Source organism: Colius striatus, chromosome 4 (assembly GCF_028858725.1).
Source record: "Colius striatus isolate bColStr4 chromosome 4, bColStr4.1.hap1, whole genome shotgun sequence".
Classification (NCBI taxonomy): domain Eukaryota; kingdom Metazoa; phylum Chordata; class Aves; order Coliiformes; family Coliidae; genus Colius; species Colius striatus.
The window spans coordinates 63,852,579-63,879,672 of record NC_084762.1 but is presented as its reverse complement, the minus strand read 5'-3'; the positions used below and the strand labels follow the sequence as shown (position 1 = coordinate 63,879,672).

Genomic DNA, 27,094 nt, shown 5'->3' with positions numbered 1-27,094 from the left:
CTGTCTGTAAAGAATCCTCAAAGATTTGTGACAAATCCAGCTCTGTCCCATCAGTGTTTTGGAAAAGCTGCAGGTTCCATCCAAACAGAAGAGAATGGGAGAAGCAATGCAGACAACTGACCTTTCTGCCTCACTGGGTGAGAAAATCGAGAGGTCCCTTGAACTAGCGCAGTGATCCTGGAGCACGACACCAAAACCTGTTTTGTATTCCTGTCTTCTTACATTTGCTCAAGTCAGGCATGCTTCTGTTAAGCTTTCCAGAGATTCATTTGGTGATGCAGCACTGAAGACAACTTGGCAAGTTCTTACCTGTGCCATGCAGATGGTTCTGCCTGAACTGCTGAACCAAGGTGCCTACTCAGCCAAGAACTCCTTCTGTAATCAGTGGAGAAGGACGTTTCCAAAGGCTGCAATCCACCCCAATGAGCTCCTGTTTTCCCTGCCTGTGGGATGGAGCTGGGGATAGAGAGACTCTTGAGTCAAGCACCTTGGTTTGGGTGCTGGAGGCAGAAGGAATGAATCCTTAGCTCTCCTGGGTCTGGACAGCCAGTTCAGCTGCAAGTAACAGGGATTCCTTACCAACATAAAAGAGGACTGAATTAAATCTTATGCTGCTGCAGATTTTGTATTTAGTAATGTTATAGAGTGATCCAACTAAGACAACATTTTCTAAAATGCACGGAATGCCTCCAAATTAACACTCAGTACCTAAATTATTCAGACACCTAAGTAAAACTCAGTTAATGTGAAACAGCTTAAGGTGTGTAGACAGTTAATTTCTTCTATTCTTCACATTTTTTTACAAGTGAAAAAGCAAACCTCTGAAGAAATGCTCCTTCCACAAACTGCTATTTCAGCAGCAACTCAAAAGGCTGGAGTAACGGGAGTTCAGCTACCAAGCACTGAAGGAAAAATATTGCGAAGTGGGACACTTTGGGATTCATGTCAAAAAGAAGGAACTGCTTATATTTTCTCTTTCCATAAGATAAGTGCTGGAAACTGCTGACAAGGATTATATCTGAATATATACATATATACAAATGCAAACATACATATATGCATATGTATAAAAAGACAGAACTCATGGCTTGAAACCTAGACTCGAGGGGAACACATGGCTTGTGTCAGGGCAGGGCTGTGGCTTCCATTCTGGGTTGGGTTTGGAGGCCACCAGTGAGACCAATGAGAATTGAGGCCATGTTACCATTCTGCTTCTGGGCTCACTGCAGGAAACCTCTCATGTCTTTTACAGCTCCTTTATCTCCTGAGATTAATATAAGATCTCATTGAGGGTTTTTTTCTGGCTCTATACAATGTCTCTAGGCACGTGAGACTTCAAAATATTGGTGAATGGGATCATTCCCTATCACATGACCTGCTGACACTTCAAATGTTCTTTTGATTCCCCTTTTATTTGCCCAAGTTGATAGATTAAAGAGCCAGACACCATATAATTTTCCCTCACACAAATCAACTTATTTCCCATTGTTAGAGAAACCAAACCACCACATATTGTGTCAAGTGACATTTCTTAAATGTTGTAAGATACAGAAAAAAAACTGTTCTTTTATGTTTCAGATTGATACCTTGACTGCTTCATTTCATTGTGCTAAAATACTTAAATCCGCTGGGTAATAAATATTCCCTTAGTAACCCATCTAGAAATCTCTACACAGCAACTAAAATTTGCTCTGAAGACATTTGATTCTAAAGGACAAACAACCGAGAGGCTATTTTTCTTTAGTAGATTTCCTAATCACATAAAGCCTTTGCTTCACTAGTTGAGTATATAATGAAGTCCTCTAACAACTGCCATAGTTCAGCATCTCTAGACTCCTGGAATGGAATTTTTTATTAAATCAGTGGCAAGAAAGAAAATTTGAAACACAAGACTCTTGATAAAAAAATAACCAAAATCAAACTCCACCTATGATATTTCAAACATTGCCATATTTCTACTTAAAGGAGTTATTCTTTCCTAAAGTAAAAAAAATACGAATTTTATTGAGGAAATTAAAAATGTGGTGTGTGCCTCACACCACATTACTGGACTGTAATATTCTCTCTAGTCTTGAACTTGTTCTCTATGGTTGTCAACTTTTATCCACCTGCATGAGAAATTGCAGGCATGGAAGCAAAGGGGTAACTGCATTCCAAATGAACCTTGCTTTTAGCTAACCCTTAAAAGGAAATCAGCATCCACGGGATAGAACAAGCACTACTGTACAATATGACAAGTAAGGCTTCCACATCAGCCTTGCCTGAAAGCAGATCTGACATGAGACACTCCCTAACACGTGCCTGCTCAATATTTGCTTTCCACAAAGACTGTTATGAGGGCTCATTTCTTTGCTATTTGTCAATGACTCACACAATAGCATTCAAAAGAAAAAAAAATCATTCTTCTTTACTTCTCAATGCAAACATTTTATGACCGTGAGGAAGACTAGTAGCTAAATGCCTTCAAGCCAGAAAAAAACTCTACAACAAAGCACCCTGAAAACTCAACAGACTCAAAAGATCAAAACCCAACTTTACCAAAGAAAAACAACAGAATCTTGTGCAGATACAACAATGTAGGAGAGATGCTAACCATCTATCAGGGAGCAGCACAGTGTTTTCTTCTGCGTTGCTGGAACTGGACCCTAGCTGTGCTTTGTCACCAGCCTCATAACAGGAGGAGCTGCTGTGATTTGGGAGGGGGCAACAGTGCATTTTTCTTGCCATTTCCCTTGGATGTCTTTTTATAACTACATTTCTGCTAATTAACTTCCCCTCCAGGATGCACAGAGTAGCTGCTTCCCCTTCAGGCTGCAATGAGAAAAGAGCCCCTATAGTCTTGTTTGCTTGATTGGGTATGAACAGCATAAGGACACAGATTGACTAAACAAACTCAAGCAACTGAAATATCACAATTAACCAGAACCAAGCAAAAACCCCACAAAACTCATCTCAGGGGCCATCTGACCTGGAAATATCCAAACTGTGATAAGCAAAGCCCTCTCTCTCAGAAAACTCCTAGCACACTGCAGCAGAGGTATGTGAAAAAGGAGGATGAGCCTTCTTATAAGAACAAAAGTGAAAATGTCTGTGCCAGGGCAGAGCAATGGCTCACCTAGCTCTTTATCATACATCTGAAAGCGCTCAGTTGCTAGAGAAAGTATAAAAGGGAAGTGCTCAGTGGGAGATTTTCCTCAGTCCATACTCCCAACCTCTGCAACCCACAGCTGGGAATTTCTAGGAAGTTAAAGCACCACACTGCCTCTAGCAGTGTGTGTTCTTAATGCTCTCCGTTTTCTTTGTTTGGACAAGAGTTCTACTTTCTGAGGGCTTATTTATTTGCAATAAAACTCTTTGATTAGCTATTTCACCATGCCAGCTTTTAGGATTAATTTTTTTAATAAGTGGTAATATAATTGCACCAGTTTTAATTTTTTTTAATCTTGAAATTTCCTTACCATATTTGCGCCTTTAAAGTTGATTTCAGCAAATTTCCTCATCTTTGTGGAATCTTCTGTTATGCAACTAAGTATTTCAGCAGTGGGTGCTTTTTTATTTTCTATTTTAAGATGATAATAATTTTCCACACAATTTGCACATTTTAAAAAGCTTTCTGTGGTCATATTTTGAAATATGCATTTGTGGAATCTAAACTTCTGCTCTTTATACCACACCTTACCACGTGGTCTTTGCCTTTGCAGCTACTTGGGTTTCCTTCAGCTTTTCACAATCCCTGTCTTCATCCCAGTGAAGCTGTAGGATATCATTCTTTCTGTTTGTATCTAGGATTATGGGTTTGTGATATAGAGAAATGACTAAATGCCACATTACATGAAGACTTTATCCAGCTTTATCCACTACATCAATCCTATTTTCCAGAATGTCCACCTCAGCCTTTTTCTGAGCCATGTAAGAGTGAGACAGTGGAAGAAGGTGAAGAGAAAACTAAGGAATGTTAACTCAATTCCCAGAAGATTTACATATATTTTCTAAGAAAATGTCAGGTGCACCCAGAAGCCCAGTTGACTTTCTCTGACAGCATTGGCTATTGTAACTAGATCTCTGCTCAACTCCATTTGTTGCATCCACGTGTTTTTCCTTCCTCCCATCCACCACCTACTCAGCCTAGGAGCTCTCTGAGATTGGTGGGGTGTATATTGGGATTCTTTACTGGCTGCTGCAGCACCACTGTAATTAATATTAATTGTGATGAAAAGTCACACTGGAAACAAATGTCTCATCAAGATCACAGTTGCAGGATCAGTCTGACAAATTCTTTTCCCTTCTCTTCTCAATGTCAAAATTGTTGCCTCAACTCAATATACAATAGCCTTAGCTCTTCTTTTGTCTAACCGCAGTCTACTTTGTTTCTTCTCTTTTACAGTATGTTAAACAAAAAAATTTGGAAGACTCAGATCTGTTAGGATTATTTTACTGTGAGGGGGCAGAGCCCCGGAACAGTCTGCCCAGTCATGGGAGCTGTTCCACCATGTCTCTGTAATTGCCACCAGATCATAGCCCCTTGCCCATACACAGACTTCCAGCCCCTCCTGTTTATTCCCCATGCCGTGTGCATTGGTGAACAGACATTTCAAGAAGGAAGCCAATCATGTAGGATTCACCCCCAACATTGGCTTGCCACCCTTAGGCTCAACTGTAGTGGGGGGGGCCCTTCCCCCTTCAAAACTAGTTTAAAGCCCTTTCTAAGAGCCACACTAACTAGTTTGCAAGGATTCTTCTCCCCTTTTGAGACAGTTGAACTCCATCTATCACGAGACCAGGCATCATGAATATTCCACATAGTCAAAAAACCCAAAGTTATATTTGTGGCACTAGCCTCCGACCCACCTGTTAGTCAGGTATGTTTTCCTTAATTATTCAGTATTCTTCGCTGCCATAAGAGGGATGGAAGAGAACACTGTTCGTGCTCCCAAGCCATATAGCATTCTCCCCAATGCCCTGAAGTCCTTTTCAATAGCTTTTGAACTTCTCTTTGCAGCCCCATCAGTACAAATCTGCTTTACCAATAGCAGGTAGCAGTCAGTGGGCTGCACCAGGCCAGGGAGATTTCTGGCAACATCTCTAAACCGGGCCCCAGGGAGGCAGCAGATCTCTCTGTGGGATGTATCTGGTCAACATATGGAGCCTTCAGTTCCCTTCAGAAGGGAATGACCTACTACTATAGCCCTCCTTTAAAAAAAAAAAAAATGAGGCAGTCTTAAGTCATGATGGTGAAAGATTCATTCTGGGCAACTCCTCAAGGGGCCCTACAATTTCATATTCCATTGCCTGTCCCTCAACTTCCAAAGCCTGTTGTGTAAGGGCAACTGGGGTGGAGTAGGTGGCCTAGAAGAGATCTGCCTATCTCCTCGAGAAGGGACTTGTATCCATTCCTTTCCATAAAATCACAGAATCCATCTGTTAGGTCTCCTCCGTTAACCTGGCTAGAAGATGGTAGGGGATCCTGTACTTCTTGTGAAGCCTCAACTTGTTGCTTACACCTCAGGGATCATAGATGCTCAATTCACAATGCACAGCAACGCTGAGGCTGTCAGCGTTGCCCTGCATCCAAATTGATAAGCCTCGCCTCTTACTAACGTGAATTAGTATGAAGGTGGTCCCAAAGGGTTGATGCAGCAATCCTGCTGTCAGTCCTGGCGTAGATCAGCTGGAATCAGGTTAGGAAGTTTTGCCCTGCATTTCAGAATCTGGAGGAAGCTGAATGCACCGATTATAAATTCAGCTTGTACAAAGTATATTGGAAGAAAAAGCACGTTGCAGCATCTCAGAGGAGATGCTTCACATCTGCTTACAAAACAAAAGGAATTTTCAAGCCAAAAGATCAGGACAGACCTAAGAATCAATGACTATGAATAAATATATAAAGCAAAATCTGGATGCATCTAAAGACTTTATTACCCTTTTATCTCTGCTCTTAGCATTTCTTTTTGTTTTCCCACCCACACAGTCTTTTTCATTGACTTTAAATTAAATATTAATTCACTTTTCAAGCTACTCTGTACAAATCTCATCACAAACAAATAGTTACTATGATAAGTAGCAGTTAAATTCCATAAGTATAGTGTAATCTATACATTTTATTTTAAATAGCATTGAACTAAACATTTCAAAAGACTGAGATCAACTGACATGTACACCACTACATAGACAGACTCACAATATGTTGGCTAAAATAGCTTATTTCCCATTAAAAGGAACAGAAACAAGATATCTGGGTCCCTTAGGCTTGTAAGCTTGAAAACCTCTGCCAGCATTATTAAATGAGAACATTATTTCATTAGTAACAGTAACAGAGGATAAACCCTGCCTGCCTTGTGTCTAAAATACGTAAGATCAGTTCTCCATAGAAAGAAAAGGCAGTCCAGTTGTAGGGGGCTGTGTAGGACATGAAAGATTTGGATCCAGCTTCCAGCTTTGTCATGGACTTTCTGTGTGACCTAAAGGAGCTGCAGTGTATCTCAAGCTCACATTTGTACAACAGGGCTTCTTTGCTCTGTCAAACAACTATAAGTTTCAAATCACTAAATATTACAAGACACTCGGTATTAAAACAATGATATTAGGGACAGATGAGAACATACACCTACTTGTCTGCATTTAATTTGTATGCAAGGCTCATTAACGTTACTCCCTAAATACTATTAAACGTTCATGCTTTCTTTGATGGATGTTTTTTCACCCTAGAGGTGAGCTTGTGACACTAAATCTTTACTAGGAGTGCTTTACACAACAAAAAAACCTGACGATATCACATTACATTTTTCTCAAGTACAACATACACCCCTCTCGGGGGGTACCCTGATTTGAGGCTGCTATGGTGATGTTTTTATGTGAAACAGCACAGCTGCAAAGCACCTCGTTTTGCATAGTAACTTTTATATGCCTAACATATATGCACGAGCTGTCAGTAAACATGAGGGAACAGCTGTCCCCTGCTTAGTTTAAAATTCTGTCCTACGCAGTTGGAGAAAACACTGCTTTGCTTTCACAGAAGGAATAATCTTACTCGTGAGTATGTTAGTTGCCAGATCTCCTCCTTCAGTGGATCATTGTCACTATGCTGTCCTATGAATTGACACATGGCAAACTGAGGAATCTTCATGTGAACTCATACAGCCACTACCTTCTCTTTTTGATCAAAGGGTCTGACAATAAAACAAGCTAGAGGTTTTTAAGAAGAATTAAGTAATATTTTCATGGCTTTTAGTTGTCAAAACCCTAATATGCCCTAGGACTTCAGCACATGTAGGCACTTGGTGACTATTTAACTCCCTACCTTGTCCTTTGCTTCTGCTTCTTCCAGCCCTAGGGAAATAATCTGGAGACTAAGGCTGCCTATTCCATTTTTCTTGTACTCTAACCATATGAAATAATGTCAGCTCTACAGCTCAAATACTAGGTTACCTATATAGGATGCAAACACAAGTTATCTAAGTTGCCTGTGTTATTCCAATCAACACGCACCTTGCTGCTGATACAAGTTTCCCTCCTTTAACATGGAACAAGTCAGCCAGAGCACCACTATTACTCTCTATTCCCAGGGCAGCTTGTCTCCAAAACAAGCTGCAGCTCAGCTGCACCCAAAGCAAGCTACAATGCACATTCCTCAGCGTACTTAGTGCCTTTCCATGGCCAGGCTCCAGCTCCTGTGCAAAGGTGGAGCTTGCAACATCACCATGCCTGATAGCCCGTGGGTTTCCCATGGTCAAAGGACCATGCTGGAGATATATACTGTTGTGCAAAAGAAACAGCATACACTGGAACAACTGCAACTGCAGATTTTGCATGAAAGGGTAAGAAAAGACTGCTTTTGCCGTTCAGACACAACCTAGCTCCGTGTTTTATGTCTTCATTTCAATCTATCGTCTCCTATTTTTTTAGAGTACTGTAAATCTCCTTTAACAGCAACTGTGTTTCAAAATAGCATCCTTAAGCCCAGGAAATCTACCTTATCAGTGACAACTCACCAAACAATGAATGCCAAAGCATTTGACACCATTGTATAAATTTATCAGGGTTTTTCATCCATTGAAAAATGTATCTTCTTTTTTTACTTACATGCTACATCAATGTTATGGCAGTGCACACCAGATTCAATAGGTGTTTGCCTTTCTGCTATAAACCCCTCAGTAGGCTTAGGTGAACATCTCTCTGGAAGGTACGTTTCACATTAAAGAAGTTTTAAAACAATGCTACAGTAGTATTAAAAAATAAACATAGTCACAAAAATAGTAAAAATAGTTAAGATTCTCCCATGAAGACCTTAATAAAATAGAAAGATAGGTTCTGCTTGACTCCTTTCTAATTGACTCCTTTGTGTATGTAAAATAGGGAAAAGAAGACTATATACAGGCAAGAAGACTACATCCAGTCAAAAAGCTTCACTCTTCTGAGTTTTACTCGTGCCTCTGTACAGGTTCAATGTATTTTCTGGGTCTGTAAATAGCTATTTGACTATGACAGAGCAGTAGAGGAAGTGGGGGAGAGAACTGCTTCTTCCATCCATCATCACATGGTCAAAACAAGGAACAGCTACCCCCTGTACTCCTATAGGCAAACTGATCCACCCTGTGGATCCTCTAGTTAGTGTATGCCTTTGAAGCATTGCTTCTCCTGACAGGACCACTTGAGTTCAGCCTAGCTCCTGAGGGATAACACTCCTTTTCACATAACTGGAATATGGGGAAAGGTTCAGAGCTTTTGAAGGTTTTCTTCCCACCTTCTCTTTTAAAGAAGGAGTGGGCAAAGGCATCAAACAAATTTGCAGTTGTACCTCCTGTTTGCAGTGACTGACAGAGGCTCTCCTGAAGCCTGCCCTCCAACTTTCAGCTTAACTTCACAAGCAGAAGGCATCTGTGCCTGCACAGTGTCCTTGGCAGCAGCACCATGCCTCTCGCTGTAGCCCTGGGGGAGGACACCTCAGTGAAAGTTTGGCAGCAATGAAATCCTGCTAGCAATTGTGCTGTTAACTGCCCCTCTGTCACAAACTGCCTCCTCCTCAGGAACATGGGCTTAGGTAAGGATTAGGGTTTGGCTTTAAACCAAATTAGTAAGGACATAGATGATGCTGGAGTTCTAAATGCTGAAGTTTACATTCATACAAATGCAGTATTGCTGAAATGTTACCAGACATGTTATCAGTGATTTGGTGCAATAAAGAATGTTTCCAAGATCAGGCTTATGCTTTCCATTTCATACTCCCCTTAAACTAAGAAATTTTATGTTCAGATAATGACAGAAGTCAGTCTGAGAGGGAAGGACACCTGTGAGTCAGATGCACCAGCTCTCTTCAGAGGAAATTCATTTTCTTTCAGAAAAGTATTTCAGAAGAGCTTATTCTCCATACAGGTATTATTAACATCAGTGACACGATATTGTAGTAAGACTTGTTCTGCCACTCCATCACTGCTAGCATTAACAAGTAATAAGAATGTCTCCTAAAGAGTACATCTAACTCTCATCTTTTCTGTCTATAATACACTCAAGAAATAGATTATCTTTCAGCCCCAGATCTCTCATCTCTGTTAGCTATTCTAGTTAAAAAAAATCTCTCTTCAACACATGTATTTCATCCAAAACTCCACAAACAAGTACGTATCAAACTGCATTCATTCTTCCTGAATTCAACAGACTGAAGAAGCTACTGAAAAGCTAAGAGGGACTGTGCACCTTTTCAACATTATTACAATAGCTACAGTATTTTAGGTTAATTTTCCTGATGTACTTTAGACTGAAATCCATGCACAACAAGGTCACCATCAGGCGGAATATATCAACCTAAAATTCAGATTACAATAAACTAGTATCGGGTTCACTGAAGCATGCATAAAGACTGAAGTGAGAGTCAAATGTTGGCTAGCAAAAGTACTTATACAATATTTACCATAAGAAACTAAATACAGATAGCAATTAAGACATTGTTCCTATCTCTATGTCTGTGATACTGGGCTGAATTTTCCCCCTTAAAAATGGCCAAATAGAACTATTACAAATTCCAATGATTTGACCATTGGAACAGACTTCAGCCTGGTAAGAATTTCCAGGGATATAAAGTGGGACAAGGACACACAGCCACTACCAGAGATGGTGGAGACAAAATATGTCTGCTGAAAATGTTTATTTCTGAGTGCTCATTAGAATGTTCTGATACTCAGCTAAGGGGACAGAGGTTCTTTTTCACTACTAACTGCATCTAATCCATTCTCTAATCACTATGTCTATTAACTGATACATGAAGAGAAAGGACAAGGATTTACACCACTCTCTCCAGTTTCCTAACAGACCACTCCAGTGGCCTTATAAATCAACTTAGAAAGGGGTTTTTTCGCTTTTATTTTACTATTTTGAAAAAACTACTTTTAAGTCAACTTAAAAAACATTTTAAAGACTCAGAGAAACTCTATTACTTATCATTCAGTTCAAAGGATTTAGATTATATACCTTCTAAAACAATTGATCAGCTTTGTTCAGCTGTTTTTCATATCATTTATTGACCTTTGACAGAATAAACAGTAAAAGTGTAGGGTTCTCTTATTCTACTCCTTGTCAAAAACAACTGGGACTTTTCTCACATTATAATGTCTTTTATTATAATGAACTTCACTCTAGCATGAAACCATACCTGAAGTCTTCAACTTCAAGCCTTCATGTATCATTTATAAGAGTAATTGAACCCCAATCTACATTTCTAATGCTGTCTAAAGAAGCCTTCTCTTTCTGCCCAAAACACAAGTTGCTCATCAACATGATCCACAGGACCGTCAGCCTCACAGCTTACCTCCTGAGGAACTAGCTCTCTCATGGACCTGGTGTCACTCTCCTGACCTGAGTTAAACACCATTGAACACAGCAAATTGCAGGGCACAGACCTGCAGTTAGCTGACAAACTGTAAAATGATATAGAAAATCTTAAATCATAAGATTAAGGTCATGGGTGAAAGGAAAGGCACGAGAAGCCACTTGTGCTCGATGTGAAAACTGTAGAAGCATCTGAAAATTATTCCAGGCTTTTGGTCCTCATTTTGGATTCACCTACCTATTCCCAGAGCTTTCAGGGGGTTTCCAGCCACCTGCGGCGGAGATGCAGAAGTGGCTAGTTGTAATTCTTGTGCTCATCACTCCTGGAATTAGCGTATGTATTGAAGAGACTAAATTGTACTAGGCTGGCCTGAAGCCTGCTAAACACAGAACTGACTTCTGATCAGATACATCCCCAACTTATAGCTGCAGCTCTAAACTACATCGAAGTCATTTGGCCCTCCTGCTTGAAGTCTGAAAAAGGCTGTAGGTTTCAGTCAAACAGGACTAGACTCATACGTATGTACTCATATTAGATGTTTTGTCTTTTTTTTGGGCTACATCCTGGCAGGAATGGTCTAAAGCACTTTGAAGTCAGTGTCAGTGTTTCAACAGAATTCAGAGGCACTAGCCAAGTTTTTCTGTGCTATAATCTCACAAAATGTATGATACATATACGCATGCATACATACATAGACCACAGATCAAGATACATTTGGAACAGTTTTTTTCAAATCCACAAACTCCACAAAAGAATTTATATAATTTTTTTCTTAAGTATATAAAAATATAGTCTTTGTGAAGATAACAGAAATGGAAATGAGTTCCTAGTTCTTCTCAGAACAAGCCTGTAACACTTCTAGAGGATCTCTTGCAGTCTGCAAAAGAACCACCTTAATTACTTTAATTTAGCAATATCCACTGTTCTTCTGAAAATCCTCCCTCAAAGTCAAGCACAGTAGTAGATCCTTCAGTAAAACAGAACAGATCAATCATCCAAAGAGCTTTCAGTGAGGAGACTGCAGTGCTTGGGAAAGAAACTATATGAACATGAGCTTGTAAATAAAACTTGATACCATTGTTGTCTGTCACAGAAACCTGACTGACTGAAGAAGCACAAAAACTGAGACCATGTCTAAAAACACATTAAATCAAGGCAAGTTGGACTCTCCCAAACCATACCAGCAGCCAGTGCTTCCATTGATGCATTCTGCAAGTGGCTAGTGACACCTGAAACTGTCACTACTTGGCTGTCCTTGGGACAAGCCTGGCGTATGCCATACCTGAGCTATTTAAAGCAATATCTAACCCCAATGGTTCTGTCAGGAGGGGTCTAATGAAAGATGAGTGAAGACACTGAACTCTGGGTAACAAATGTGCCCCAGGTTGTGCAGTGAAGCTTGTTAATGCCTTAGAGAAAAACATTTCTCCCTTTATGAGCTGTTTTGTAAAGAATTTTGCTCCTGTTGGACTTTTACTTAATATGCCTTCTAGAGGCTAGAACAGAAAAGCTTAGGTAATCCTAGAAGGCTTTTTTATTAGTCCAGTGAAGTGTCAGCTTTTAGGCAGGAGTTTAGAGGAACACAGTACCATTTCCCAAAAGCAACAGGCATAAAAGATTCTCTGTGAGGAATAAGCCCAAGCCTCAGAGATCGGGTAAGACTTGCACAACCTCAGTACTTCACTTTGTCATTCAGATAATGATTTCCTCACACTTCAGGTTTATACCCCATGTTCTGACTCCTGCCTTTCCTTACATTTTAGAAGAAATCCTGTATGCATATTTATAAACAGTAGCTACAAGATTACTTGAAAATTCAGCAAATATGATTCAGGCAGCTTGTAGGCATTTAGGTACCGAGATAAAACTACTGCTCTGATTGTTTCCACCATCTCACACATCTTCTCATTGTGCAATACTTTGAGTTTAAAAAAAAAGGTTCAGCTGTCATATATACATATATTTACACACAGAATATACATGACTCAAAGGCAACTTGACTTCGTTCCAACATTGCTCAAAAACACTAGAAGGCCTGTCTAAAGTATAGTATGTGGAGCATGGAGGGGTATTCACTCACTCATAATGCCATAACATTAATGTGGAAAGGATACTGTACACTTAACCAAAGAACTTCCAATGCAGGACTGTTGTCTGGGTCCCAACGTGTGTAAATCAAATATATTTAAATGGAAATAAGCACATTTATCCCACTTGAAAACCTGGCGTTATTGCATGCCTCTGCATAGAGTTACCAAGGCATGTAAGAAGCTGACTGTAGTGGCTTCATACAAAGACTCTACTGGGATAGTTTTTTGATCTCAGTGTCACTTTGAAACAGCTGTGCAAATGTCACATGCTTGTTTTCAGTATTCCCTCAAAAGATGTGGGGTTCAGTGCTATGTGGCAAATATTCATGTATCTTCATTAAATAGAAAACTCATGAGTCTGCCATATGTCATGACAAATACCATGGGATTTTTTTCTTAAATGGGTAAAATGTAGAAATCTCATGGGCTTCTGGGTCACTTGGGAGCAGTTTTCTGTTCTACATCTGGCAACAACATCAGAGACTCAAAGAGAAAAGCCAGTTTGCAAGTTATCATATAGATTTGGATTGTTCTCAGCTTTACAAAAGCAAGATGAAGCCAATCCAAAAAGCAGTGCAGCTCTTTGCTTCCAATGTATTTGCCCTGGATAACCCTTGAAATAACATCACCTTCACATCATTTAATTTATTAGTTTATCTCCTTGACATCAGATTGTTTCCAAATGTGTTACATGAGAGAAGACAATGCCCTGGCAGCTGCTTATGAAAACACAGAACGGAAACGCAACATTTTTAGGACATATGATCTGCCTCTTGGTGAAGGAAAAGGCACAATACCTTGGTCTCTCCATTCAGGCACGACACAGCTTAAGTGACATGTCACAGCTGAAAATCCAGCTCGTGAGATGCCTCTGACGTTACTGAGGGGCATGCTGTAATGCATAAAACATTGCCACCTAACCAGAAATACTACAGTACATATTTTAAAAGGTATACTCAATTGATGCTGGTCTATATTCAATTTATGGTAAGAGCTATTAAAAGAAAAAAAGGATATGAGCAGTGGTTAAAAAAGCAGTCAACGTTGAGTTAAATTGCTCTCCTAACTTCAGAAGGACACAAGGGGCTGGGGGAACTTGGAATAATGCTCTCTGTGATGGCAAAGGATGTGTTGTACCTGCTGGTAATTCATTCTAATCTGAAACATTCTAAATCCTAGCACACTTCTCACACAGTAGCATGAGCTACTGTGTGATTCTGTGAACGGCTTCACAAGTGCAGGCCTACTTTAGTTGCTACTTTAAAATTTTGTTTTGAAATTTGCCACTTAGATCTTATTTCCAAATACAGAGAATGCATTTCCCCATTTTTCTAAATACTTACTTTGGCCTTTTTCTCCACCCTTGAACATGACTCATCATAAATTCTTTCCAGTTTTCATCAAGGTATCCATAAAACTAGAGTCAGTGAAGTACCTTCTCACAGCTGCAAAAAAGAAAGATCTCTTCCTTCTATCCATACAATGAATGGGGAAATTCCCTGATGCCAATGCTCAAAGCCAGAGATACATTGTCTGAGCATGAGTCATTGCATTTTTGCCCCTAGCACTACTTTCAAAATTTCGGCTCCTGATTTACTGAGAATTAAGTGTCAATAATAAACAGGTCAGTTCAAAGGAACTTGTTTTACTTGTTTTATTCCAATCGTTGTTTTCATTAAGTCCTTTTAATAACTTTACAGCAAGATCTTTCAGCATATCACAGATAAGATCTAAGGGCTGGAGGGAACCAATATGCAACTGAGATATTAAACACCTTCGGTGCAAGACAGATGAGATGCCAGGTCTATTCCCGTGACACTTCCATCAACCAAAAATGCTGAATCATGGGTTACCAGATACTTCATATAAAAAGTATAAAGAAGGTAAATAATCTTTTAATGACCAACTCAGGAATGAGCATACACAAGCTCTTAAAATAAAATCAATTAACTACTGCCAGTCTATTGTGTTCCTTGATACAATATCTATTGAAAAAACAATATATTCACTTATCTTTCAAGACATTAAAACACTTTCATTATTAAATATGAATGACTAGGATCAAATATAATCTCTTTGTCTTACAGTCACATTGACTGACTTTATCGTTTGGCACAAAAAATAACTTCACCTTAAAAGCAAATAGTGATAATAAGTGTCCTGGCCAGAAACAATGGTGAGATGAAGACAGTTATTTATTACCAGGGACCATCCTCTGTGCTTTATCATAACTTAGTTTCAGGAGACAAGTGTTTTTAAAGTGTTGGGAGTGGTAATGCAAACCGTAACATTTCTGGTAGTACATTCAGATTAAGGCTCATAACAGGATTCCATCCTCAAAATAAGTTGAAACCAGAGTTCAAATAGAATTCCAACTCACACAACACCTAGAAAATACCAGTTCTATGAATGTTATCATGCTCCCTGGTATACTATATACCACACAAAAACTTGTGGGAAATAAAATAGTACAAATTAAGTAAGTTGTCTGCTTCTCTGTAAACTTCATCCTTGGTCTACGGTCAGATGAGAAAGCACACAGAATATAAATTTTTGTACAGAGAAACGTTAACAAAATCAGGATGATACACAACATGTAAACCTAAACTGAGAAGAGGATATAAGCAAGAAAAGCTTTTTGTTCATATAACATAACAAAAGATGTAAGCATAATGAAGTATTTCTCTCTCTTGGGCACTTTAATATTCTTAGTGCAAATGCTCAGCTGGGGACAGACACTTTTCTTACATCTGACAGCTGTTCTCTGAAATGCAATCAACCACCTAGAAGTTTTCCTTAAGTTCTCTGAGCATGTATGATGTGACCTTCAACCCAAAAACAACCACTAGTGCACTACTATAATTAATTAGAGTTTGCTGTTTGTTTGAACACTGTGTGACAATCTAGGAGACAATTTATAAGGACTTACAAAGGAATACTGAAATGCCTTATATGACAGCCAACTCTCTTCTGAAGTCATGCACAATGACTCTGATAATTTACACTTAGACCCCAACCACTCTTAGGCTGCTCTACGAAGTCTAAACAGGTATAAGAGGCAGTGTGAATTATACATAAAACAGACTTGCAGGAAGTAAGTCAGCCTCCTAGCATATGCTAGGTGTGTCCTCTCTTGGCAAGTCATTGTAGAAAGCCTAACATAACACACCTGGTAGCTAAGTAGGTATCAGTGGCCTGAATCTCCCCTTCTATGCTGCCTTTTTTTTCCCCCTCAAAGTAATTTTTTTCACCTAAGGCTTTAGGTACTCAATGCAGCACAGAAACTCCTCATGATTTCCAGTCAAGCTTGGGATAATTACACCTTCCACAATCAACAATGCACTAGTTAGCTGATAAATTAGTGTGCTTTTCACAAAACAGGAATGCTCATGTTACAGTCAGTAATGCAAAGCAAAAAAAAACCAAACTCCAAACCAAATCAACCCCAGAAACCAAACTCCATACAAAAATGAAATCAACAAAATAAAATAAAGACAAATGAGTCATGCAGTGAAACAAATGGAATTAACAGTGAACACTTTCAACCCCATCAGGTTTCACACAACTTTAAAGCAGGTAAATCCCAGTCTGTAGAGCCAAAAAGGCCAGTATTTTACCATTCTATGTATTCCAAAATATCAAGGACAGAGTGTGACTGACTAGTAATGTTTTAAATTACTTAATTTTAACTTTTGTACTTGATCAGTTAATAAGCATGCTAAGCTTTAAGGAAATATTCATGTGAGAAAGAATGACTTGCATAAGAAAGGCCTCTAGAATCAACCCCAAGAAATTAATCCCTAGTTGCAACCAATGGGCCAACCTGTGATACAAAATATCAAATGGAAAATCTGAGTGATACTTATTGACAATGTTACTGTAAGGTACTTAAAACACTCTGGTAAATGAAAGGTGATTGAGACAGTATCAGGTATCTTTAGGCAGACACAGCCTCTTGGTTTCTCCTAGATATCCCACTCATTTCTGACCTCATTCATTCTATAGTAGATCATCTGCACTAGAAACATTCCAAATTAATTTAGAATTTAGTCCAAATGAGTTTAAATAATAGAAAATAAGCGTGAAGAAGAAACAGGCTCTTGGATTCCATAAACAAGAGCTTGTGCGTTAATACTTTGAAAGAAATGTTAAATTTATGGGTTCATTAGATTCACAGATGTTCCAAAGTAAGCCTCCCCTGATTTTAAGTGCACTGTACAGAACAATGTAACACAGACAGTTAAAAAAGCATCAGCTCAGCTAGGTTTATCCTTAATATCCTAGTTCAGCAAGGTGCTGAACTGTAAGCACTTACGCAATCCAACTGCAGTCAATTCACATCCACTGAAATCAATGCTCATTCTGATATCTAGTGAGGAGTTTCACACTACTGCTAGGTTGGTCAGAGCTGCTACAGCTTTAAGGAGGCTGTTACAGGTCCAGTAACTGTAATTAGAAGAAGGATGACTGTTTTTCACTTCCTGGCCAAAAACTTCAAGGCCAGAAAAGATATCTGGAGAAAAATGGATGCATCATGACACTCTGGAGAAGGTCTATTCTGCTTCAGAATCCTTTGCCATAAAGTTTCAAAATACTTTTTTGTTTTCTTTTGTTTTGCCTCACTACGTATTAGTAAAATAACTTTTTTTTTTTTTTTCCAAATGGAGTTTTCACAAAATTCACACAATAAGTACAAATAAATGCCTGGTCTAAAAACTCAGATGTTACTCTGAATCAAAGAATTCCAGACTCTCACAAAACTCTTTGGCTTGGGGAACAGGCTTGGGGACTTTTCTGGGATGTAGAATATACAAAATTCCTATTTTTCCTGATTTCCAGGACTTCAACACTATGCACGTCTGAAATCGCCAAACTTTTGGAAATCTTTTCTTAATCCTACTTAAAAAGCTTTTAAATATATATAGGTAAATCCTATAAATTCCTTAGTTAAAATCTCCACTGAATTAATGGAGAGCTTTGCTGGGTGAGGACTAGGAAAGAACTGCTGTGACCAGAATGCACTCATTAGTGACTGAGATGAGAAGCATGCCAGGATTTACTAAAATTTTTAAAAATCACATAGTAAAATCTGCCTGTATTGTGCAACCACACTCAACATATAATATTCTCTTCTTACTAGCTAACCATAGTTTTCATTTCCTGTCATGCATACTTCTTGCTCTCTCCTATTTACTGACACAGATCCTGTAAAATATCTGTTGCTCATTATGCTGCCACCTTGTTGTGTCTCACCTTGATGTAAGTGAAGTCAACGGATGATCTTTGATGACCTCAAAAGGAGCAGGATTTGTTCTGAGATGCCTAATCCAAAATGGGACTCCCCCTTAATTCAGTAAGCTTTGGATAAGACCTAGAAAGGACTTCAGCAGAATCACGAAGTGGCAAGATACAGCCACATATCAAAACCACAGCTGAGTATTTATCTCACATTCCTAATATTTTCCATGTAAGAGATTAAAAAGTGAGCTGTTCCTATCAACTGCTTGGGTGCTATGCAGGATGGGAGTGATTGAACTGGCACCTGTAGGATAGCTACACACATTGACATGATTTCATATATTTCTACAGAAGTTCAAAAGGGAACAAATATTTTAATTCATGGCTCTATGATAATGTTTCTTCATTTGGTTCCCAACTTTCCACCTTTTAAATCCTGCAATCTTTTTTACCATGCAGAGGAAAGAAGATGGTTCTGCCTCTTGTTTCAGGACAAACTAGCAACTTACCACATAGTGCAACAGAAGACGAGAAATCTGAAAGTGATGTAATGCAAACATTTCAGACAAAACCTTGCCACAGAGCCTAACCCAGTCTGTGATAGCTCCAGACTGTTAGGAAGTACATCCAACTGACACCAGTATATCTTGCTTTACATGCAACTTGGCTTGTTTGCTTATATTCCTTAAGTCTGAATGTGCTGCAACAGTTTTGGCTCTCCTTTAGGTCATGCAGCCAAATTTGTGCAGTCATTGTTGATATGCCATTGGGTATATCTGACTACAACTTTGGCTCATACATATCTTTACAGACTGGGGGTTGTTAAGAAGAGAAACTGAATGTGTGTAGCATGGTGACTTCCAGTTCACAAAAATCATATTAGGCATTAATTTAAACAGAAGGCAACTAAAATAATGAAAACTACTGCAACATGTGTAAAACGTATAATGGGAAACTCCCTGTAACAAGAAAGCACAGAACCATAACATTCAGTCAAACCAGGAAATGAGGTAAAATAGAAATAAAAAGTTAAAAAAAAATAGACATCTCAGGGAATTAAAGAAATGCTCAATTTTGTTTGCAAAATCTGAGGAGATATCTAGCTTGGGTGGCCAAAGGAGGCTTTTTTTTAAAAGCTCAGAGCTGACCTAACTCCTTTCACATGCAAATCCATTATGGGTCACCGTAAAGTCATGAGAAGAGTTTGATCAATCACAAGCACTCACACAAGTTTAATTGTCCTATATTTCTACATTTATACAACAAACAAAAGGATGAATGCAAGTCACAGTCAAAGAACATAAGAATCAGTATTTTTGCTTCACCCTATTCACTTGGTCTATCTTACTGTGTTGGCTCCCAACTAGCCTTAGAAAACATTCATTAAACATGTGTCTCAAGCCCTATATGCAACTGCTTTCTTTTCCATGTTAAAAACCAATTTTTTTTTAAAAAAAGATATAAGGATCCACAAACACTTGGGTTTTCTCTGCCCTGAAATCTATCTGCTGGGTACAGTGGGATTTAAGTGAGGCAGCACCTATGGCCGGGCAATCTCCCAGCTCATGTATAGTATGCCCCAGCTGCGTGGCTCTATGAGGAGCTCCTCCTTCCTGTGCCTAGGAGCAGGAGAGGTCTATTGCACAACATATCAGTGATGTCTCAAGCCATGCAGGACTGGTCCCTGACTCCTGCAGGCTATGTAGCAGCTGTGACACAAAAGTGCTGGGGGGGGCTGATGGATGCTAGCTTGTATCGGGGGATCATGGTGCGCAACATGGCCTTCCTGAACCCTTTTTGGCACAACTTATGCCCATCTGCTTCCTCTCTGCTCCTTCTCCTGGAGAGGAACATATGGCCTGGAATACGTATCTCAGAAGTAGAAAATGTATTCATATAGTTTTCCAAAATATTCTAAATACTTTCTTTTTTCCCCTGTACGATTTTATTCCAGCTAAGAATCTTATATTGTGGCATAATATTTTTTTTTTTTTACAAAAGCACATCTTTTTTTAAACAGTTAGGCAGCCTATAACTTAAAAAATACTTAAAAAAAGAGAAGTGTATTGTACCTCAATAGTAAGATGTTGCTATTGCAGGAAAAGTCATTGCCGAGATTATGCTTTTTGTCCATTCCACTATCATATTTCAGTACTTACCGTAGTCCAACAGCATTTCATCCAAACAAATCAACAGAAGAAAATGAAGCCACAGTTAAGCTTAACAGGAACACCTAAACTCTGAACATCTTTGCTCTGAGTGGTTCAAACTGGAGACAAGCTTCCACAATTTACCTCACATTAAACAGTATCTCACATTACAAATAGAACTATGAAGTTCTTCAAGAAATAAGAAAATCTTTCTTTAAGATAATAGTGCCCAAATCTGTGTGTGCAGTTCCACTTCCCTAACATGGGTAAACTTTTCTACTGTATAGTGAGACTCTTGCCAGCTTGCCTGAAGACAGCAGTACTACAACAAGGCTACATATGAATGTTTCCTCATTTCTGACTGAATATAGACACATTTCACAAATATACATTTAAGTACATATGCGTATGTATAAAATATATATTTGTTTCTATACATATACACATATATATACACATATATATGTATATATGTATATATATGTGTATATATATACTAATATATATGTATGTGTGTATCTATGAACTTTAATATTCCAATACTTTTATACAGACTACTCTAATTCTTGATCTCAAAAATGTAGTATAAGAGAAAAATGTTTTGCAATCCTTGCCTAATGTAAAACTATGCCAGACAGCAGCTGTTGACACTTTTCATTGATAACCTATCCAGCACACCTTACAAGACACTGACACCACACCTATGCAATACCTGTTTATAGGACAAGTAGTAACACTGAAACATGTTTTTCATGTCCAAATGCTTCTCTAACAAAAAAGTAAGTAGTGTTCTCTGACTGTATTTTCACCAAAGTGTTTAATATGAAGTCCACTAATGATCACAGAGATATTCTTGATTATATACAACAAAAGCAAAGTGTAGGATCTGCCTAAAATCAACTGAAATCAATAGGATTCTTTCTACTGACTTCAGTGGGTTTTAGAACACATTTGCATGTATTTGCTTCACATTACGTAGGTTTTTAAATTCTTCTGTCCTCTAAATATTGACCCCTGCATGTCAGATACATGGGTTGTGAAACCAATTTCTACTGTCATGTGTTAAGCCTACTATTTATCCTACCTTTGCTGCCACAGATGAGTTGGGTTTCTCCAACAAGTCCCAGAGCTTCTTCCTCTTCTCTGGGCAGCAGGTGTTATCAAACTCTTCCCCTTCTCTCTCTCTCATTGTCTCTGCCTCTCTCCTCAGCTCCTCATTCATCTGCTCTTTCTTTTGATGGTACCTTGCCTGGCAGCAAGATTCTAAATATATCTCATCAATCCCCCAGTAATCAAGCTCCTGGCCAAAAGAAAGAGCACACATTTCTTCCATCATATGTAGTTTCCCTGTCCTGTAGAAATTCAAAATGGAAGTGAAAGCCCCTGGATGTCGATCAAAAAAGTATTCGTTTTCATTTAGATTATAGTCATCACATACTTCTAGCAGAGATTCGTGAGTATTGCAGTCTCTGAGCTTTCCTAATCGTGTCCTTGGAAGTCTGTCCAAAGTCCTCCACAGCACTTCATGGTTGAGCCCACCGACATTTATTTTAACTCTCCGTGAGCAGGCTTTGCTCCTAATGATCTCCACCGGTTCTGGAGGCAGAGAAAGGGTAGACCTTGAAGACTTTTTGTTGATCCCCGGTGGAGCCTTCTCAGCCATTCTGAAAAAGATGCAGTTGTAACACTAGTCTTTAGGACAACGAACGTGGGGATTACAGATATTTCGTCAGGGTCCTCTTCAGACAGACAGCTCCATTCCTGAGGCTAAAAAAGACAAAAAATTAGAATATTGCAATGTACGATATATTCTCCAATTTCTCTCTGCCTCTCTCTTTCCACACTTTCACATGCAGATGAAAGTTTAATGATGGTAATTTGCTCTCTCTACAGTGAGAGTCTTTTGTGGTAGTATACAGAACACTGGAACAACTGGAAAAGCTAAGAGCACTATGCTTAGGCAAAGGAAAAATTCACGGGAATTTCGCATTCAGGAAAATCAACTGTGACAGTTTGCACAGAGGACTTGGGGTTTTATTGTTTTCTATGCTTTTGGTTGCTTTTTTAAATCAGTTTCTGATACAGACATGGAAACTTAATCTATTTACCAATTAATTAGTGAAGTGTGGAAATACTGTAGTGATACCCATATGATTCTTTGATTCTATAAGGAAACAGTGAGACAGAGACTAGCTTCCTTCTTCTTAAAAAATTCAAATTTAGAAGATACTGAAACTCAATAAAACAACTACAATCCAGCAAAATCTCCTGTGAAACCAAACTGCATTCCTCCCTTTCCCAAATTAAACCTTGATATGCTGTAGTATCTCATGGATACAGGTTACTCACTAAAACAATTCAATTGCCATCCTGACACGTAAAATTTTCTAGCACCAGATAGTGATGACTTCTTTAGAACTAACTCTTTTGCAGCAACACAGAAAGATTCTTTTCTGTCCCACTTGTCCACCTGTTAAGTTGCTGCAGGGGCATGACTGCATGACAGCAATCAGCAATCTTGGTTTTAAAAATTCAAATGTCCATCCTCACTCCTTGTTCCTAGTGCTTCAGTGAACTCTGACATGCAGCTGTTTGTAACCAAAGCTGGAATATTAGTATCAAACAGGAAGGAAACCCACCCACCACCTTGACTATGGCCGATTATCTGACACAGTGCTGAAATAATAACCTAGCAATGATATCATGGCCCAAAGGGAAGAATATTAAGAATGCTTAGACAAGCTTCCCTTCCAAAGTCCTCTCCAAAGCTGTAAGTTTTCCTTAGTCATTTTTCTGAGTTGACATCATCTCTTCCCATTCTATGCAAATCAACAATTCAAGAGTCTGGTCTTTTTTTTTTTTTTTATGTGGAATAACTTCAGCTTTAAAAAAACATTCAGTGTGATCAAGAATATGATCCTCTTTGCAGAGTAAGCAAGAAGGTTGTGAGGAGAAGGATTGATACCTATAAATACATCAGAGGTAAACACCAGAGGGGGAGAAGAACTATTTGTACTAAAGGAACATGATGGCACAAGAACAGAAGGGTACAAACTTACTATGAAAAAAAGTGGAAATTTGACAGTGAGTTAGAAGGTCATAAAGACCAGATCATCATCAAAGCAGTAAGGATCTAGAACAATCCTTTACTAAACGTATAATGAGTAATAAATAATTATTTCAGCATGTCATCTGACATGTTTATGACAATGTTGACAATGTTGCTAGTATAAAATTAAAATTACTAGATCTCATTATATCTAAACTTACACTAACTTCTTACACTAACAGATACAGTAATAATAAGGCTCAGCCACGTATGATACAGGTGTTAACAGACTTCTACTTCACAAACATCCAGGAAAAGGAAAGTTATCTGAGTAATATTTACTTCTTTATTTGGGAAGGCGGGAGAGTTCAGTGTATGATTCATTGTCTTGTTAGCCTCTATGATAGCAACAGCCCAAACCACTACCATGTTAGCAGTTTCAATGTCAAGCTGAACCTCCTACAAAAACGACAAAACATTCTCCCTGCTCCCATCTTCCCTGCAGCACTGTACTGTGAAGCTCCCTCCTGATCTCCCCATGCAACCCAGAGCACCTCTGTGCCTATTTATGTAAGGGTTTAAGCCTGTAACATTTACCTTCATTCATGAAAACGATACTCCGATAACTTCACTTGCAAAGATAAATGCCATGTCAAAATCAAAGCCCTGACATCAGTAAATTTACTTAATATACATCCTTTTTCGTTCTGTTGGGGTTCTTTTTGGTTTTTTTCTTCTTCATGATAGATGGAATTTTTTCTCAGGTTTCACTCTCCTCCTCATTGCCTTAGGTGCAAAGAGATGATGAGGAGACTTCTGAGAAGGAGGGAGATTCAAGCTTTTGCAAGGTTTCCTTACTTAACTATCTGTCTGTGCTGCATTTATCAGATTTGTGACATACAGGAAGTAAAATAAACACAAAGTAGTTATGAGAGCTTATTTCTTCATAGAGGAAATATTTACAACCTTTTTTAAAAAAAAATCTTTTAGACTTTGATGCACAATGATGTTTCTCCTTTAAAGGATGTCTTACATAACAAAACACAAGAATTTAAGAAATTCATAGAGAGGTTCTATCATTCTCCATGAAATCAGTCAAGTCTTCAGGCAATTTCTGTGGAAGGTTACTAGTTTATTCACTATTGAATTTCAAGGATTTCTTTTTTCTAATTAATATGTGTACCTAATATTAATAATACTGAGTAAAACACAGTAGAAATCAAGCAGTCTTAGATTAACCATATCCTCGTTTGCTTTTCTGATTACAAAAAATAAAGACATGCAAGACTCTGAATTGTTTCAGCTTTTATGCAGCATAGTTAGCACACAGATTTGTTAAACAATACAAAACTATAGTGTTGTCAAGACTGGTCTAAAGCTGATCAAACATTTTCTGATTTGTCAGTATAATTCTTGTTTGCATCTTCCTGCTTAAGGAAACGTGGTTTTTCTAAAAAGCTTTAAAAATCCTAGTTAAGTGAGATCTTACTGAAGTCAGCAATAAAACATCATTAAGTTTGGTATCGAGAAGACTGGATCCAAGGTGTTATGTATGTACATATGTACCAAAGGATGAACCAGCATTCACAACATGTAGCACTGAAAATATGAAAACCAGAAAGCATTTTCCCAGATGAAGATTGTTGAAACAAGGGCTATTTTTGCCTTTTTTTCAGAGTTCCCTTCACCAAAATGCATGCAAGCAGTAGACTACATAGCTTAAAGAAAAATAGAATAGTTTGCTTTCTAAACACCTTTCTTCTCATCCTCTTTTGTTTTCTGCTGATAATTTTTTTTAAATGTCCTTAATTCCTCCTGTGTTTTTCCCTAAGCTTGGACTACAGAGACCGTATTTAACTGTGCCTTTAGCAAAAACATCATCTACTTAAATTGCATAACATTTTTAACTTTATAATCTACAGTAAACTTCACACAAAATCATCAGATTTTTAATTACAACAGAACTATACAAAATTATTCATTAAATAATCTTTCTGGATTTTATCTACTGCTAAAATCAGATAATGCAGATTTTGTCTTAAGAAGGCTTAACATATTTTTTAGTTACTTTTATTGCCTTGACCTTTTGGCTATGTGCAATTCCACCACGCACTTTGTCCACCATGGGCTAATGAGAAATGAGACTGCCTCTGGGCAGGCAGACAAAGCCAGTCTGATCTCACTAGCACTGCTTAGCAGTCAGCAGAGAAAATCACAGATTCTAACCATAGATATATAAGAGCAACTCCAGATAAATCCCACATTCTTTCCTTGCAATAACAAAAACATTATTTTGTAGGAAAATACCTGCAATACTGAACGAAACTCTTCTAAATCAAAGCCAATTCTTTCCATTAAATAAAAGTTAAACCTCCAAAGACTACTACTCAAAAAGCAAGGGGGAAGGCAGATGAAGGTTAAGGCTCTTCCCCTACACCACATGCACACAGCTTTTAATGATGTCATGTGCCCCCCACCAACCCCTTCAGCTCTAAGTGAATGAGTAATTATTTATCATTTCTTTTCATCTTTCTCATTCAGTATTTGGCCTCTGATGTTATTTAGCATGTCCTACTACAAACTCAGTGCTACACACAAAGAGATGAATTTCTGCCAAGGAGTGCTCACTATCCTATCTAAGTAAATCCCTTCCAGGGATTTCCAAGGTTTCCCTTCTCAACAAGACCAGGAGGTCATTATTACCATTGTTTTATAACAGAAAAATGAAGGTCATGGATGATGAACATACTCAAGAATTTTGGTCGCTCAAATTGAGATTTCTGCTTTACAGACACTCCTTAGCATTTTTGTTACATTTGACAGGCTACTCACCTGTGTGAGTAGATTAAACCCACTCCCAGATAATTTGCAAGGGTGGCTGGAAAGCCAGCATACTTCAAGGTCCACTCCTGGTAAATGGTTTGTCCACAGCCATCTGCTTTGGAGCCTAGGTGAGTTTAGCTACAGGTACAGAGGTCACCATCCCAGCTGGCTAGAGCACCACTAGCCCCTTCTATGGACTGCACGTGCAAGATCTCACTCCAAAGAGATTCACATCCAAGCTACATTTGCATACGTCAGACACACATTTCCCTCGCAATCTTTACCACACAAATTGCACCAAAGACGGTGAAGATGCTACACTACATAAGCACACTTCATTGTTGGTGCTTGTCTTCCCATTTAAAGCACTGTGAGGAAAAAAGTAAGTGCTACATAAGAAAAGGCTGTATCATAAGGTCCCCAGGAAAGGGAAGCAAATTTGCTTTGTTATGACTTTTAGGAGACAAACTTAACCGTTTTTGTCAGAAGATGTCTTTTGTCAAAACTTGTCAAATTGTTTGCACAGAAAGACGCATACTAACTCAGCTTTGGAAAGAAATGGAAGAAGTTTCCAGAATTGGTTGAATATCTGTCCAACATTTTTAAAAATAAGACCTAGATTTCTGATTCTAAATGTGCTGTTTTGTTGTTGTTGTTGGGTTTTTAATTTTTTTTTTTAAGGTTAAGAAAACTCTGGATCAAAATGAGACATTTTGAAATTATTAAACAAAATAATTTGGGTGATCCCATTCAATGGGGTTTTCTTCGGGTCTGGAAAATCAAAGACCAATGTATTTTTCTTTTTTTCCCAGGCAAAAATGCTCACTGAAATCCACTGAAACCTGAGAAGATAATTGTTGTACCAATTAAAGTGTGACAAAAATCAAACCTGCAGTCTGTATATAGTGCAGATATGTAACACGTT

At 38.5% G+C, this 27,094-nt stretch overlaps 1 protein-coding gene across 1 annotated transcript in view; it reads right to left on the bottom strand.

Moving 5' to 3' along the window:
* Positions 1-21,960, bottom strand: part of KCNB2 (potassium voltage-gated channel subfamily B member 2) — a 173,930-nt gene extending 151,970 nt beyond the window's left edge. The window contains exon 1 of the mRNA XM_061995536.1: positions 21,382-21,960. Coding sequence (XP_061851520.1) covers positions 21,382-21,960 — 579 coding nt within the window. The remainder of the gene's footprint in view (positions 1-21,381) is intronic.
* Positions 21,961-27,094: the final 5,134 nt, after the last annotated feature.